The sequence below is a fragment of the Bombina bombina genome, chromosome 5 (genome assembly GCF_027579735.1).
Source record: "Bombina bombina isolate aBomBom1 chromosome 5, aBomBom1.pri, whole genome shotgun sequence".
NCBI lineage: Eukaryota > Metazoa > Chordata > Amphibia > Anura > Bombinatoridae > Bombina > Bombina bombina.
The window spans coordinates 1,085,441,408-1,085,458,602 of record NC_069503.1 but is presented as its reverse complement, the minus strand read 5'-3'; the positions used below and the strand labels follow the sequence as shown (position 1 = coordinate 1,085,458,602).

At 37.5% G+C, this 17,195-nt stretch overlaps 1 protein-coding gene across 1 annotated transcript in view; it reads right to left on the bottom strand.

The window, feature by feature from the left end:
• Positions 1–17,195, bottom strand: part of TG (thyroglobulin) — a 535,242-nt gene that overhangs the window by 215,726 nt on the left and 302,321 nt on the right. The window contains exons 38-41 of the mRNA XM_053715949.1: positions 10,834–11,038; positions 10,018–10,111; positions 4,410–4,569; positions 3,893–4,086 (exon numbers count right to left, since the gene is read on the bottom strand). Of these exons, the coding sequence (XP_053571924.1) occupies positions 3,893–4,086; positions 4,410–4,569; positions 10,018–10,111; positions 10,834–11,038 (653 nt within the window). The remainder of the gene's footprint in view (positions 1–3,892; positions 4,087–4,409; positions 4,570–10,017; positions 10,112–10,833; positions 11,039–17,195) is intronic.

Below are 17,195 nucleotides of genomic sequence, written 5' to 3'. Positions count from 1 at the left end.
TCTGTTACACATCTACAACCACCAAAAAAACTCCTATGTTAAATGTTTGTCATGCGTTTATAAAATACCCAATGTTTACATGTTATTTGGGTTTTTTGATATTTACAAACCATTTTTTTTTTTCAAAATTAGCGATAGTTACATTGGAACACTGATATCTGTCAGAAATCCCTGAATATCCCTTGACATGTATATATATATATATATTTTAGTAGACAACCCAAAGTATTGATCTAGGCCCATTTTGGTATATTTCATGCCACCATTTCACCGCCAAATGCGATAAAAAAAACAAAAAAACGTTCACTTTTTCACAAATTTTAGGTTTCTCACTAAAATAATTTACAAACAGCTTGTGCAATTATGGCATAAATGGTTGTAAATGCTTCTCTGGGACCCCCTTTGTTCAGAAATAGGAGACATATATGGCTTTGGTATTGCTTTATGGTAATTAGAAGGCTGCTGAATGCCGATGTGAACCACACATGTATTAAGTCCAGCAGTGAAGGGGTTAATTAGGGAGTTTGTAGGGTTCATTTTAGCTTTAGTGTAGTGTAGTAGACACCCCCAACTATTGATCTAGGCCCATTTTGGTATATTTCATGCCACCATTTCACCGCCAAATGCGATCAATTAAAAAAAATGGTTACATTTTTCACAATTTTAGGTTTCTCACTGAAATAATTTACAAACACCTTGTGCAATTATGGCACACATGGTTGTAAATGCTTCTCTGGGATCCCCTTTGTTCAGAAACAGCAGACATATATGGCTTTGGCGTTGCTTCTTGGTAGGCCAGACCGGGACCAAATAAAGTCTTGCTTTTAAAAGGTAAAGACAGAAGTTTAGACTTGGATGTTATATCTGCAGACGAAGAGTTTAGCCACAGAGCTCTGCAAGCTAGAACCGTAAAGCTAGAAATGTTGTCTCCCAGCCTAACAACTTGCATGCTGGTATCACAGATAAATGTATTAGCCAGTTTGTAAAGCCTTGATGCTATCCTGGATCTCCTCTATGGTAGTCTCCTCAGACATTAGATCAGACAAGGAGTCGCACCAATAAGAGGCTGCACCCGCAACCATTGCAATACTTGCAACTGGTTGCCATTGTAAACCCTGATGAATATACATCTTCTAAAGTAAGCTTCCAGCTTTTTATCCATAGGATCTTTGAAAGAGGAACTATCCTCAAGAGGGATAGATGTTCTCTTAGCTAGAGTAGATAGAGCGCACTCTACCTTAGGCACAGTGTGCCACAAGTCACGCACAGAGTCAGCAACAGGAAACATCTTCTTGAAAACAGGGGACAGGGAAAAAGGAATCCCCGGCTTCTTCCATTCCTGAGCTATAATGTCCGACATACAATCTGGGACCGGAAATACCTCTACAGATGAAGGTATGACATCAAACACTCTGTTAAGTTTGTTAGACTTCTTAGGAGTCTCAGTGACAGTAGAGTCGGAGTCCTTCAAGGTAGCTAGAACCTCCTTCAAGAGCAACCAGAGGTGCTCCAGCTTAAATCTAAAATTAACCTCTTCTGGATCTGCTGTACTAGCAACAGCAGTCTCAGAGTCAGAGATCACGCCCTCAGAAGCCACTGAGGAATTATCTTCCTAAGATAACTGAGAGAGGCTGACTAACACTGTCTTAGCAGAGTCAGAACTCTTTGTATGATATATGTTCTTAGATTTCCTCTTGCTCTTACCAGCTATAGGGAAGGCTGATAAGGCTGCAGAAACCGCAGAAGTTATTTGTGCAGCTAAATAAACACAGCCAGGATTTTGTTGAGAGGAGCCGCAGGGCACTGAGTGTGAAACTGCAAAAGCTTGGGAAGTTTGAGAAGAAAGCAGAGGCATGGTACGGACAACATTATCCTGAGAGACATATGGCTCAGAAGGGCTATCTTTATCCTTAAACAATAACATCTTGTTTAAGCATGAGGAACAAAACTGTACAGGAGGAATGATTAGTGCCTCCAAGCAGTACAAACATTTGTCAAAAGATTCTGCTAGATTAGTATCAGGGTCCATAATAAGCAGAGATGGTTCCCAATAGCATTTAATAATAAAGTCACAGATTAACCTCAAGTACAGAAAACGATGGTCTGTACCTTTAATTAATAAAAAGAATAACACATATTTTACATGACATTTACTGTGACAAAGACATTTAATTTATCTCTAGCACCTCTATAGCCTCAGCCTCTGTTGAGCTGCTTACCGCATTGGTAACCAGAGAGTATTCTGACTGTATAGGCTAGGGAGACTGTGTGCGCGATATTGACTCAAATTATCTCTACCGCAAAGATAAAAAATAGATAGAACTGCTCTGAGAGACTTTTTAAGCTGCTCCGTCGATCAGAAGGACTCCGCTCTTCAATCGAAAGTGAAAAAAACTAATCGGAAGAGTGGAGAACGGTCATAAGCCGAAAAAACAAAAGCGCCACAAGAAAAGCGTGCAAATTACACTACTGGCCCAGTTATAAAGAGAAAATGTCTGTATAGTGGTTTAGCCCTAAACCCTAAAAAATGTCACCTACCTATCTACTGTTATAGCTAAAGATCACCTTACAGTGAATAAAGCTTTACCCCCTCTGCCTTATAATAAAAAAGGGGAATTACATTAACCCCTTAATGCCCCATGCAGTTTCAGTGCCCTGACATATTGCCATAGAAAAATCTCCCAATTAAGAGATTTAAAAGTCCCAAGAAAAGTCCACAGAGGAATTAACCTCAAAGTGCTAAGACCTTCAAATCTAGAAGGGGGTTAGAACTAACCTGTGGATCCGGCTGCAGGGCAGGAACAGCTTCTTATGTGTGACAGATTCACCAACTTCTGACAGGGACCTGTAGAAAAAGAAAAACAGAGTAACCAACCCTGGTTTTCTAGAAAAAGGGGTAGCATTGATGTTAGTATTTAAGCAAGGACCACCTTGCCGCCTTCTAACTGCTAATAGCCACCATTACTCTTACTAAAGAGAATTACATGGACATAGAATAGCCCGGCAATCCTTGCAGGGAAAAGTACCCATAAAAGGATTAAATATCTTCAGACACCATCTTTGCACATCCTCCCGATGTATAAGGCAAAGAATGACTGGGGGCTTATGGGAAGCAGGAGTGATGCTTAACATCTCTGCTGGGGTGGTCTTTGCCTCCTCCTGGTGGCCAGGAGTTGAATTAGAATGGATTTGTGGACTCTTCGTGCCATTGGAAAGAATATGTTATATCCTTAAAAATTGTGAAATGATTTTCAACAGTTACAATAAAATAAATTACTTACCCAAAAAATAATAATAATAAAAGGCTAATCTACACATTTTTTCATGGGCATCACCTGATACAACTTCAAAAAGTTTTAAGTTTCTTTAGAGAGAAGAACATTAAATTAAACAGAAGTTGATATGTTTTTGCCCATCTATAGCTTTACTGATATAGAGAAAATAAATGGCTTAAAACATTATAAAGATAACAAGATTTAATGGGGCTCTTAAGAATACCATTCCCTTCAACTTTCTTCTCTCCAATGCAAATAGCAAGCAGTTTTTAATAGTGAATTGTGTAGAACAGAACGGATCTGAGCGCTTAACTTCAATAATTTCTCTAGCTCAGTCTACACATTCCTAAGCTTATTTCAATTATGTCTGTTCCCTTTGAAAAACAGTTTATTTTGATGATAATAAAATAGAGTTGTCCAATTTAAAATGAGAATGATTTGGCCAAAATCCCTTCTCCAATAAGTTTTATTTTATTTTGTCCTCTTACCACCTTTTTCTCCCACTTATTCATTTGTGTCAATCTCCCTGCTTTTTGTATAAAAATGAAAATTGATCTATTAATTTATCCTTAACATTATGATCTCCAAATGTAGTCTACAGAGAGATACAATCATACCATAAGTATAGCTCTTCTGAATGGTTTTATTTCAGGCAATAGCAAGTGAAGGCTGGAAGCGTCCGCCCCAGATCGATCTGCTGCCAACGATATCATCCCAGGGTCACCTCCAAAATGCACAATGTTTTCCTGGACCCATTTTAAGGCAGCTGCTTGATCAAGAAGTCCCCAGTTTCCACTTGGCACTGTGGTACCTACAGATTTAACAATCTTATTTGAATAAGTCTATAAAAGTAAAATCACATCTGTCTACAATAAACTGACAAAAGTAAAACAGATGTTCTGTATATTTATTTAAAGGTTAAATGACACTGTGTCTGTTTTTATTGGATTTAAAAAAGAAACTGAATTTAAGAGAATAACATTACTATTCTATTAACGGGCAAGTACTGTGCCTTGAAACAATATATATATTACTCAATTCTAGTACTTTGACTTGTGGCATTATTCAGCCTTACAAAACAAAATGAGCTGTGGTGCAAATAAATGGGGAAACTATACAGATATAAAAGGGTACCTGTGAGTAAGAAGCCAAAAACACCAACTCGGAAACTTGCAGTTACAACAATAATGTTGCCTATTGCCGCTTGATGAGACCCATCTATAAAGGTTTGTCCATTTTCACTATAATCACTTGGACTGTTATAAAAATACAAGAGAACAGGTGCATTTGTTCCCTGAAAAAAAAAGCAAATCAAAAATATAATGCTTATTAGATAAATACACATATAAGAGATTAGGAAATTGTGTTTTTGTGGAGGACATTTTGGCCTAGATTACAAGTGGAGCGCAAAAATATTAGCGCTGTTGAGTGCTAAATTTGCTAAAGTTAAATCAATAGAGCTCTTATTCTTGCGAAGTTCTGCTCATATATTACAAGTTAAAAGTAAAATGACTGCACTCGGGCAAAAGCCTCAGGTCTCTTAGTATATGGGAATGCTGGATAGGAAAGCAGACTTCAATACTGCATGGTACAAAACTCTGTTCTGGCTTTTGCTTAAGCATTAACCCCTTAATGACCGGACCATTTTTCAATTTTCTTACCCTTAATGACAATGGCTATTTTTACATTTCTGCGGTGTTTGTGTTTAGCTGTAATTTTCCTCTTACTCATTTACTGTACCCACACATATTATATACCGTTTTTCTCGCCATTAAATGGACTTTCTAAAGATACCATTATTTTCATCATATCTTATAATTTACTATAAAAAAAATTATAAAATATGAGGAAAAAATGGAAAAAAACGCACTTTTTCTAACTTTGACCCCCAAAATCTGTTACACATCTACAATCACCAAAAAACACCTATGCTAAATAGTTTCTAAATTTTGTCCTGAGTTTAGAAATACCCAATGTTTACATGTTCTTTGCTTTTTTTGCAAGTTATAGGGCCATAAATACAAGTAGCACTTTGCTATTTCCAAACCATTTCTTTTCAAAATTAGCGCTAGTTACATTGGGACACTGATATCTGTCAGGAATACCTGAATATCCCCTGACATGTATATATTTTTTTTTAGAAGACAACCCAAAGTATTGATCTAGGCCCATTTTGGTATATTTCATGCCACCATTTCACCGCCAAATGTCATCAAATAAAAAAATAAGTTCACTTTTTCACAAATTTTGTCACAAACTTTAGGTTTCCCACTGAAATTATTTACAAACAGCTTGTGCAATTAAGGCACAAATGGTTGTAAATGCTTCTTTGGGATCCCCTTTGTTCAGAAATAGCAGACTTATATGGCTTTGGCATTGCTTTTTGGTAATTAGAAGGCCACTAAATGCTGCTGCGCACCACACGTAAATTATGCCCAGCAGTGAAGGGGTTAATTAGGTAGGTTGTAGGGAGCTTGCAGGGTTAATTTTAGCTTTAGGGTAGAGATCAGCCTCCCACCTGACACATCCCACCCCCTGATCCCTCCCAAACAGTTCTCTTCCCTCCCCCACCCCACAATTGTCCCCGCCATCTTAAGTACTGGCAGAAAGTCTGCCAGTACTAAATAAAAGGAGTTTTTCTTTTTTTTAATAAAAAAAATTAAAATGTTTTAGCTGTGATGGACTCCTGCCTTAGCCCCAACCTCCATGATCCCCCCCCAGCTCTCTAACCCTCTCCCCTACCTAATTGCCGCCATCTTGGGTACTGGCAGCTGTCTGCCAGTACCCAATTTGCCCCCAAAACAAGTGTTTTTTTTTGCAATTTATTGCCAGTTTACATTTTTCTGTAGTGTAGCAGCCCCCCACAATACCCCAACCCCCTCCCCCTCCCAGATCCTTATATATTTATTTATTTATATTATATTTTTGTCCCCCCTTCCTTTCTCATTGGTGGCAGTGGCCATGTAATCGGGCCCCCGCGCCCCCCGCGCGCGCGCACGCGCGCCCCCGCACGCTCCCGGCACCCGGCGTGCACATAGCACTTACAGGAACCGGATGCCGGGTAGCGATGGGCCGCCCACCCGCCTCCCTGATGTGCTCCCACCCACCAACGAACCGGCACCATCGCTACCGGTGCAGAGAGGGCCACAGAGTGGCTCTCTCTGCATCGGAGTCTTCTAAATGGTATTGCAGGATGCCTCCATATGGAGGCATCACTGCAATACCCTGAGAGCTGCTGGAAGCGATTGCGATCGCTTCCAGCACTCTCTTAGACAACTGACGTACCAGGTACGTCTATTGTCATTAACTGTAAGTTAATGCATGACGTACCTGGTACGTCAGTTGTCATTAAGGGGTTAACCTGTAGTGAGCTAAGCCAAAGAGCGCTAAACCTGAAGGTGCATTAAGAAATTGTTGAAATTCCTTTTTCTTCACTGAGAAATATATTTTAAATAAATAAATAAATATATATATACATATATGTGTGTGTGTGTGTGTGTGTGTGTGTGTGTGAAGGAAGGTAAAGAAGAAGAGCTGTAAGGTCCCAAAAGATAAATGGAAACATTTCCACTATTACTATATCAATGATATGGTATAGTATGTAGCAAATGACCGTATATCCTGTTGAGAATATTTATGACCCCACTATTGTATGTAGTAATAAGATCATATAACTAAAGGTGATATGGTATATAAACCAGTTGAAAATGTTGGACACAGTGATCACTGGCTGTAGTCACAGTTTTTTTAAAACAGCGCTGGTGTGCTGAGTCCAGATGCTTAAAAGTCTAAGTTTATTTTGTATGATAAAAGCACAAAGCTGCTTAATCTGGGTCTGGGCTACTGATTAAAACTAACTCATAGAAAGTATGTAAAACTCAGGTCCAAGATCGAGGAAATCTCCAGATGACCGGAGAATACGTATTGCAAAGAAAAAATATATAATTTAAAGTGGTGAATAACTAGATTATGTAAAAAAACTGTGACTACAGCCAGTGATCACTGTGTCCAACATTCTCAACTGGTTTTTATACGCCATATAAGGAATTATTAATGATTCATCCATATCACCTTTAGTTATATGATCTTATTACTACATACAATAGTGGGGTCATAAATATTGTCAACATTTGCTACATACTATGCCATATCATTGATATAGTAAGTAATAGTTGACATTTTTCCATTTATCATTTGGGACCTTACAGCGCTAATTCTTTTCTTTCCTTTACATCATACCTACCATACTTGATAGTAGTTTTAAGTATAACCATTAGAACATAGCAGCTTAAAGGTAATTCCATACCTCTCCAACCAGGAAAATCATTTCCAGGTTTTAGACAGCGCTTGGCACAAAATCCTTATTCTTTTATTTTACTATATATATATGTGTGTGTGGGAAATACTTGATCTTATTATGCTTTACATGTTTTAATGTACTTTTAATCTAGCCCTAACACTTTACTTCAGGTCTCAAGTTGAGCTAACTTTTTTGAAACAACAACACATAACTCACAACTTATAATATAAGATATGTTTAGTGGTGCCATGCTATCCTTATATAAGTATAGGGTGCGCTAAAAAGCTTGGCCTGAGATATTGATCCCCCACCCTGCACTATCAATAGCACTCCACTTATAATCTAGGTCATTACATGGTATGAGTCTTTTCTCTGAAATATCATATTGTTTCAACATATATTCAATAGGTTTATATCATTTTAATGCACTGCAATAGTAATAGATTTGGGTTATAGTGAACACGTGTATACATTATTTATTAATATTATATAATTGGTTATCAACACTAAAAGCATATGAAAAAATGAAGTACCTTAGTTAGATGCATGTTTTTAGTATGAATACTGAGAGGTTATTTCATGAATCAATTACACTTTCTGTTAAAAAGTGCTTCTGCTAACGACACCACCAAAATAAACTCATGACCTCTTGATCTAGTGCTGATCTTGTGAACACTGCTTTTAGCTTCAGCTTAATTAAATCCGTTAATATACTTATCCTATCACTTCTCTTCCTTCTCTCCTCTAAGCTTTACATTTCAGGGTCATGACGTTTTCCTTGTAGGTTTTATTTTTTACAGCATTACTGCAAACTAATAAGAAATATTACAGAATAATAATTACAAAATCTCTTAATCTTTTGTTACTACCAGGAAAACAGGAAAATACCAGAAATCATAAATAACCTGTGCTTTTTGCATCATAGATGCAACATTTTCCAGTTTGTGGGTTTTTTTTTTTTTTTAATCCCACTCATAAATCCAGTTCTTCAGTTTTGTAATATCAGTATTTGTATAATCATTGTCTCCCTCTGCTCGTCCTAACTTTTCAAGAGTGGACTCGATTCAGTAAGGTCTGTTGGCCCTGTGAGAATAAGGCGCATAGACCTTTCTAAACTTATCATTTTCTAGAACAAGATTCTTAAAGGGACAGTCTACAATAGAATTGTTATTATTTTAAAAGATAGATAATCCCTTTAATTACCCATTCCCCAGTTTTGCACAACAAGCACTTTTATATTAAAGGGCCATAATACCCAAATGTTTAAACACTTGAAAGTGATGCAGCATATGAGTATTATGTCCCTTTAATATATGTTTTACCTCTGTGATTACCTTGTATCTAAGCATCTTCTGACAGCCCCCTGATCACATGACTGTGACTATTTAAAGGACCAGTCAACACATTAGATTTGCATAATCAACAAATGCAAGATAACAAGACAATGCAATAGCACTTAGTCTGAACTTCAAATGAGTAGTAGATTTTTTTATAACAAATTTCAAAGTTATGTATATTTCCACTCCCCTTGTACCATGTGATAGCAATCAGCCAATCACAAATGCATATACGTATAATCTGTGAATTCTTGCACATGCTCAGTAGGATCTGGTGACTCAAAAATTGTAAATATAAAAGACTCTGCACATTTTTTTTAATGGAAGTAAATTGGAAAGTTGTTTAAAATTACATGCTGTATCTGAATCATGAAAATTTAATTTAACCTGAGTGTCCCTTTAAAATCTATTGAGTTGCATTTAGTATTGTGTTGTGCTAACTTCCTGGGCATGAACACAGTGTTATCTTTATGGCCCACATGAACTATCAGTCTACTGTTGTGAAAAGCAAATACAAAAGCATGTGATTAAGAGGCTGTCAATAGAGCCTTTGAAACAGGCAGACATTTAGAGTTTTAAATGTTATAAAGTATATTAATCTAACAATGTTGGTTGTTCAAAGCTGGGGAATGGGTAGTAAAGGCATTGAGGCCCATTTATCAAGCTCCGTATGGAGCTTGTGGGCCCGTGTTTCTGGCGAGTCTTCAGACTCGCCAGAAACAGCAGTTATGAAGCAGCGGTCTAAAGACCGCTGCTTCATAACCCTGTCCATCTGCTCTGAGCAGGCAGACAGGAATAGCCACAATTCAACACGAACAAGTACGATCAGGTTGATTGACACCTCCCTGCTGGCGGCCCATTGGCCGCGAGTCTGCAGGGGGTGGCATTGCATCAGCAGCTCCTGTGAGCTGCTGGTGCAATGCTGAATACGGAGAGCGTATTGCTCTCCGTATTCAGCGATGTCTGTTGGACCTGATCCTCACTGTCAGATCAGGTCCAACAGACATTTGATAAATTGGCCTCTAAGGATATAAATAATAAATATAGCAATAGGGTTTAAGGGTAATTCTTATATTGACATGCATTCTGGAGACATAATACTTACAATATTTTGAGGGACAAAAACATTAAGGTACAAGCAGTCTTCACTGACAGAGGAATACTGAGCCTTTCCATCTCCCGGCTGTAAACAGCTTGCCCTACAAAGATAATGGTCATTAACGGGATATGAAATCCAAAAAGTTCTTTTAGTTTTGCATTGATCTTTAGAAAAACATATTAAAGATCAAATGTAACCTATTCCCAGTTTTTCCTTCATTAAGACACATTTTCCAAAAAAAAGATACCAAGAGAATGAAACACATTAGTTAATAAACGTAAATTGGAAAGTTGTTTAAAAAGGCATATTATCTGAATCATGACAGCAAAAATTTCTGTTTCACATCCCTTTAATTTGAAAACCCTTTGAAAAGTCAAGCGTCTGCACACAAATTTGGGTGGATGTGAATGGGGGGGGGGGTCTGTAGGTTTTGATTGTTTTTGATTGTTTGATTGTTTTTCTCTATGTATTGTTTTAATTGCAGAAGCTTTACCTATACCGTATGCTTGGAAGATATTTAGTTACTGTTGCAAAAAATGAGATGTAATGTTATTGTATTTTAGAATATTGTTTGTATGTGTGTATGTTTGTATGTGTATGTATATAGATAGATATCATCTAAACCTAGGACTAAGCACACTTATATTACATCACAAATAAGAAAACTAAGATCTGTACATTATTCTATAAAACATATTCATTAAGATGTTATACAGTGTCTTCTTTCCTTACATTATGTCCTTTGGAAAGTAAACCTTATATATCACAAGCAATGGCTATATACATTATGACCCTAACAATAAGGCATTTTGTAAATGATACCTAGATGTGGTGGAATTCCAAGTGCCTGTCCAGGTAAACGGCTGTGGAGGATGGAAACGTTTGTCACCAACTGGAGGGGCGGCGTACGGGATTCCAAGGAACTGGTTCACATTCTTTAAGCTTGAACCAATAAGAATGGCTTGAGATTTCCCCAAAACAGGACCAAGGGAAGCAATAGTCACTGATGTCACTGGACGCAATGAAGCTAATAAAATAAAAATAATAATTGTTTATGCTTCTCTTCTTTTTCATCATTATCCTTGAGAAGCGGTGTCCAAAACTACCCTCTATGTTAATATTCTATTTATATTTAAAGTTACTTTTTTACTCCTAGATCATTTGCATTCCATGATTACCTTATTTGTGCAAATCTTTAATTTAGCTATATTAAAACTCATTTGCTACTTGCCTGCTCTTTTTATTAGTTTGAACAAATCCCTTTGGTAACCAAGTACATGTTTTGTCAATGGAATTACCTTATATAATTTGGCATTAACTATAAAATCACTGCAGTGTCCCCCGACTCCCTAATACTTTAAAAAATGTCCATCATTACAACCCAACCAAAGAGATTTCTGAGATAATGTAATTACTTCAATAACATTTTATTATAATTATTCTGAGAAATATGAAATCCCATGAACTATTAGAGAAGCTTAATTTTCGATGTGTTAAAAAAACAAGAAAAGACATTGCCATACATAATGACTAAAGAATATATTACCTTCCTTATTAATATTAATAACTAATTATAATAATAATAACTAATTTTACTTTTTTATTAGGTTAAATATACCAAAAGATATTCATGTATATTGTACATGTTTTAACCCCTTAGTGACCAGACCACTTTTCCATTTGTTGACCTTTGGGACCAGGGCTATTTTTACATTTCTGCAGTGTTTGTGTTTAGCTGTAATTTTCCTCTTACTCATTTACTGTACCCACATATATTATATACCGTTTTCTCTCCATTAAATGAACTTTCTAACGATACCATTATTTTCATCATATCTTATAATTTACTATAATTTTTTTTATAAAATATGATGAAAAAATGGAAAAAAACACTTTTTCTAACTTTGACCCCCAAAATCTGTTACACATCTACAACTACCATAACACCCATGCTAAATAGTTTCTAAATTTTGTCCTGAGTTTGGAAATACCCAATGTTTACACCTCAATAAGTATTCAACAACATCTCATGAGTACAGTGATACCACCCATAGGTTTGTTTGGTTCTCAGGGGGCTAAAAGGCCTTATTTTTAGGGGGCCCATTACAGTTTTCCAACTTGGAATTTTCACATCTGTCATCATGCACCCATGTAATTTACCCCCATCAGACCCTATATTTTTTAAAAGTAGATACCCTAGGGTATTTGAAATGCTGGTATTTTAACACTTTCCATGCACTAATTCAACCACCAGTCTTTGTCAAACTATTGGGCTTTTTTTTTTCGCACACGTACTTTAGGCATGAATTCTTAGCTCCTGTTATGTGTTACTGCCAAAGAAGACCCCAATATGTGTTCAGCAACATCTCCTGAGTACAGTGATACCACCCATGAATAGGTATGTCAGGTTCTCAGGGGGCTAAAAGGCTGTATTTTTAGGAGGCGCATTCCAGTTTTCCAACTTGGAATTTTACATCCCATGCATCCATGACCTATTTGGGACATTTCTGAAGCCGCCCAATATTATTTACCCCCAACAAACCATATATTTTTGAAAAGTAGACACCCTAGGGTGTTTGAAATGCTGTTATTTTAACACTTTCCATGCACTAATTCAACTACCTGGGCATTTTTTTTTTTTTCGCACACATTGTACTTTAGGCATGAATTCTTAGCTCCTGTTATGTGTTACTGCCAAAGAAGACCCCAATATTTGTTCAACAACATCTCCTGAGTACAGTGATACCACCTATGCATATGTTTGTTGGCTTGTATGGCGGGTGCAATGTCAAACTTCTGACACGTGTTTGTGATATTTTTTCACATTTAACATATCTTCTTTGCCTATCGTCTTTTTGGGGGCCTTTTTACATACCCCAATTTATTTGGTTGACATGAATGTGCATATATTTGAAAAGTTGACACCCCAAGGTATTGTATATGGAGAGCTTTGATGCAACCGTTTTAGCCACACAAAAAATGGAGAAAGTGTATGGTGGTAATTTTTCAATTTTCATTTTTACACACACATTGCTTTTTTACTATGATTTAGGAGAGCTTGATGTAAGTTATTGCAAAAAAACACTCCAGGTTGTTTTCTGCAAGACTTCCTGAGTACACCTATGCCCCCCATGCATAGGTTTGCCAGGATTTTGGGAAGATTCAGTAACAATTGTATGACTTGTAATTTAAATTGAAAGTGAGAGAATTTCTTCTGATAGGCCTATCTTTAGTTTGGAGCCTATTGCATACCCCACTTTTATTTATTGCTATGAAAGTGTATATATTTGAAACGTTGACACCCCAAGGTATTGTATATGGAGTGCTTTGATGCAACCGTTTTAGCCAAAAAAAAATGGAGAAAGTGTATGGTGGTAATTTTTCAATTTTCATTTTTATACACACACTGCTTTTTGACTATGATTTAGGAGAACTTGTTGTAAGTTATTGAAAGAAAACACTCCAGGTTGTTTTCTACAAGACCCCCTGAGTACACCCATGCCCCCCATGCATAGGTTTGACAGGGGTTTTGGTAAAATACAGCACCAATTTTAGAACTTATAAAAAAAATAGAACAGTGAAATGTAAAAATCTGGCACAGTAAAATTAAAAAACAAAAACAAACAAACCTAGTAACAGTAAATGTAACCAAACCCCTCCCCCTAAAAAAAACACAACGGCAAATGTAATTTTTTTTTCACCAGTGTGTGATACCGCTGGAAGTAGTCCCCAATGTAGAGTCCAGGCTGTCCAGGACAGTCAGTAAAAGGTGGTGTCCCTTCTCTACCCCCTCTTGGTACAGACTCTGAATTTTTTCTGAGGATTCTGCTTTGCCACAGTAGGGAGGATTTTGAAAATGAAATGAGTAGCCCCAACTCTGCTCTCTCCTATCACCACCCGGGGAGGAGGTGCATATTGGTACAAAATCCCCGAAATGATCTGGACCTGAAACTGTAAAAAAGTCAGTTTCATTCCGGGGTTTGCTTTTTTTGAACAACAAAAAAGCATTGTGGGTTGCAATCTGCATTAATTAAATTGCAACCTTTTTGTACCAGGCTGTTGTCATCTGCATAATTAGGTAGGGCTATAGCAGCTGATCTGCTAGATCAACCCCACCAATATGCTGGTTATAAGCTTTGATGCACACTGGCTTCCTTATGCTCTCAGCTCTGCCACATATAGAGACCTCCAAAGTCCTCTCATTGTGGATGGTGGTAAGAAGCTACACATCCTTCTTGTCTCTGTAATTAACTGCCAACAGCTCCTCTTGGCGCAGAGCTGTGGTCTCCCCCCTTTGTAGCCGGGTGCGTGCAAGTTGTCCTGGGAAACCTGTGTGGTTCTATTTAATTGTACCGCAAGCTACTGTATCAAAGCAATACAGTAGTTTGAACAAAAGGACACTTGTATAAAAATGATCTAAATACAAGTAGTACCCTTTGTTCATGAGTGGTAATATCAGGTCCCAGACAATCTTGCCAGTGGTTCCCATATGTTCTGGGCAACCTGGAGGGTCAAGATGGCTATCCTTTCCCTCATACACCCGGAAGGCCTGAGTATACCCATTCTCGCTCTCACAGAGCTTATACACCTTTACTCCATATCTGGAGCTCTTGGAAAGAATATACTGCTTGAATCCCAGCCTTCCCTTATACTTCATCAGGGATTTATCCACACATATAGTCCTTCCAGGTGTATAAGCCTCTGCAAACCTGGCAGCAAAGTGGGTAATCAGGGGGCAGAATTTAGACAGCCTGTCAAACTAAGATGCTCCCTAGTGGGGCACAGGCTGTTGTCGTGGAAGTGCATGAAATGTAGAATCATTTCATACCTCTTCCTCGACATACACTGGGAGAAAATGGGGGTAGAGCAGATGAGGTTACTGCTCCAGTAGGAGCGGATGGCGGGTTTCATTATTATGCCCATAAGCATAGCAAATGCCCAGATTTTTTATAATTCTGGCACATTGATGGGGGCCCATTGCTCCTTTGCCAAATATGAGTCAGACTTTGCAGCATGGAACTGATGGGCATATAAATTAGTTTGGGCGACAATGTTCCCCAATACATCATCGCCCAGAAAAACCTCCATAAACTATTGGGGGCTAAATCCTGCCACATCCACATTGATGCTAGGATTTGCTGTGAAGGGTGGGATATCTGGCCTCTGGTGATGAGGCTTTACCCACTCTTCCGCAGCAATGGCAGCTGGAGCAGCACGTCCGTCTCCTTCTGGCATGGGGGCTAACAGGAGGGGTAGCAGCCACAGATACATCACTATCAGTTGAGACTGTATCTAATGATGTATCTGAGCATATAGCAGGGTCAAAATTGGGGTCTGAGTCCGACATAGAGGTGTCTGACTCTGACGCAAGGATGGCATATGCCTCCTCAGCACTATATGTTCTCTGTGACATGATTTATTTTTATCTGTCACAGAGAAAAAAAATTACTAAAAAAAAAACAACACAAAATTTAAATTTAAATTAAATAAATATATCTGAAAAGAGCCTTTTAGTCTCACAAAAAAAATTACTGAAAAAAAATTAACCCCTAAAAAAATGCACAGAGCAAAAAAGTGCTTTTGTGCAAGAGCCAGTGATTTGTAGTGATCACTGGCAAGTTAGGAGTTAATGGCTCGGCAAAGAACCGTTGGGTCTCCAATTTTAAACTAATATAACTAACTAAATCTCTCTCTCAACACAGATCTCTCTCTCCCACAAAAACGCAAGTGAGGAGAGGGAGGGAGATCCACACTGGTCAGTGTCAATATTTACTAATATTGACATTATTAGAAAAATTAAATTTTTTATTATTATACATTAAATTATAGAGCAAGCTCAGATTGGATGAGGCAGGCTAGGGACACCTCCAGAAGCCCCATGATGCACTGGGCATTGCCATCTTTGAAGCCACATAGGGGAGGGGGAGAGTGACTATATGGGGGATATATGGGGCTATTTTATTAAAAAAACATAATTTATGTAAGAACTTACCTGATAAATTAATTTCTTTCATAGTCGCAAGAGTCCATGAGCTAGTGACGTATGGGATACACATTCCTTCCAAGAGGGTCAAAGTTTCCCAAACCTCAAAATGCCTATAAATACAGCCCTCAATACACCTACAATTCAGTTTAAAGAATAGCCAAGTAGTGGGGTGATAAAGAAAGGAGTAAAAAGCATCAAAAAAATGAATTTGGAAATAATTGTGCTTTATACAAAAAATCATAACCACCATAAAAAGGGTGGGTCTCATGGACTTTTGCCAATATGAAAGAAATTAATTTATCAGGTAAGTTATTAAATAAATTATGTTTTCTTTCATGTAATTGGCAAGAGTCCATGAGCTAGTGACGTATGGGATAGTAATACCCAAGATGTGGAACTCCACAGAAGAGTCACTAGAGAGGGAGGGATACAAATAATAACAGCCATTTTCCACTGAAAAAATTAATCCACAACCCAAAATATAAGTTTGTTCTCATAAATGAAAAGAAAAAAATAAACATAAGCAGAGGAATCAAACTGAAACAGCTGCCTGAAGAACTTTTCTACCAAAAACTGCTTCCGAGGAAGCAAATACATCAAAAAGGTAGAATTTAATAAATATATGCAAAGACCAAGTTGCTGCTTTGCAAATCTGATCAACTGAAGCTTCATTCTTAAAATCCCACGAAGTCGAGACTGATCTAGGTAGAAATTTAAATGAAGTCCGCAAAACTGCCTTATCCTGATGGAAAATCAGAAAAGGAGATTCATAAGAAAGAGATTGCCAAAAGGAACAACACTTTCCAAGAAAGTAGTTTAATGTCCAAAGAATGCATAGGCTCAAAAGGAGGAGCCTATAAAGCCTTCAAAACCAAATTAAGACTCCAAGGAGGAGAGATTGATTTAAAGGGATACTAACCCCAAATTTTTTTCTTTCATGATTCAGATAGAGCAAGCAATTTTAAGCAACTTTCTAATTTACTCCTATTATCAATTTTTCATTGTTCTCATGTTATCTTGATTTGAAAAAGCAGTAATGAAAGGTTAGGAGCCGGCCCATTTTTAGTTCAGCACCTGGGTAGCGCTTGCTGATTGGTTTGTTACATTTAGCCACAAATCAAGTGCTACCCAGGTGCTGAACAAAAAATGATCCAGCTCTAAAGCTTACAGTACTGCTTTTTCAAATCAAGATAGCATG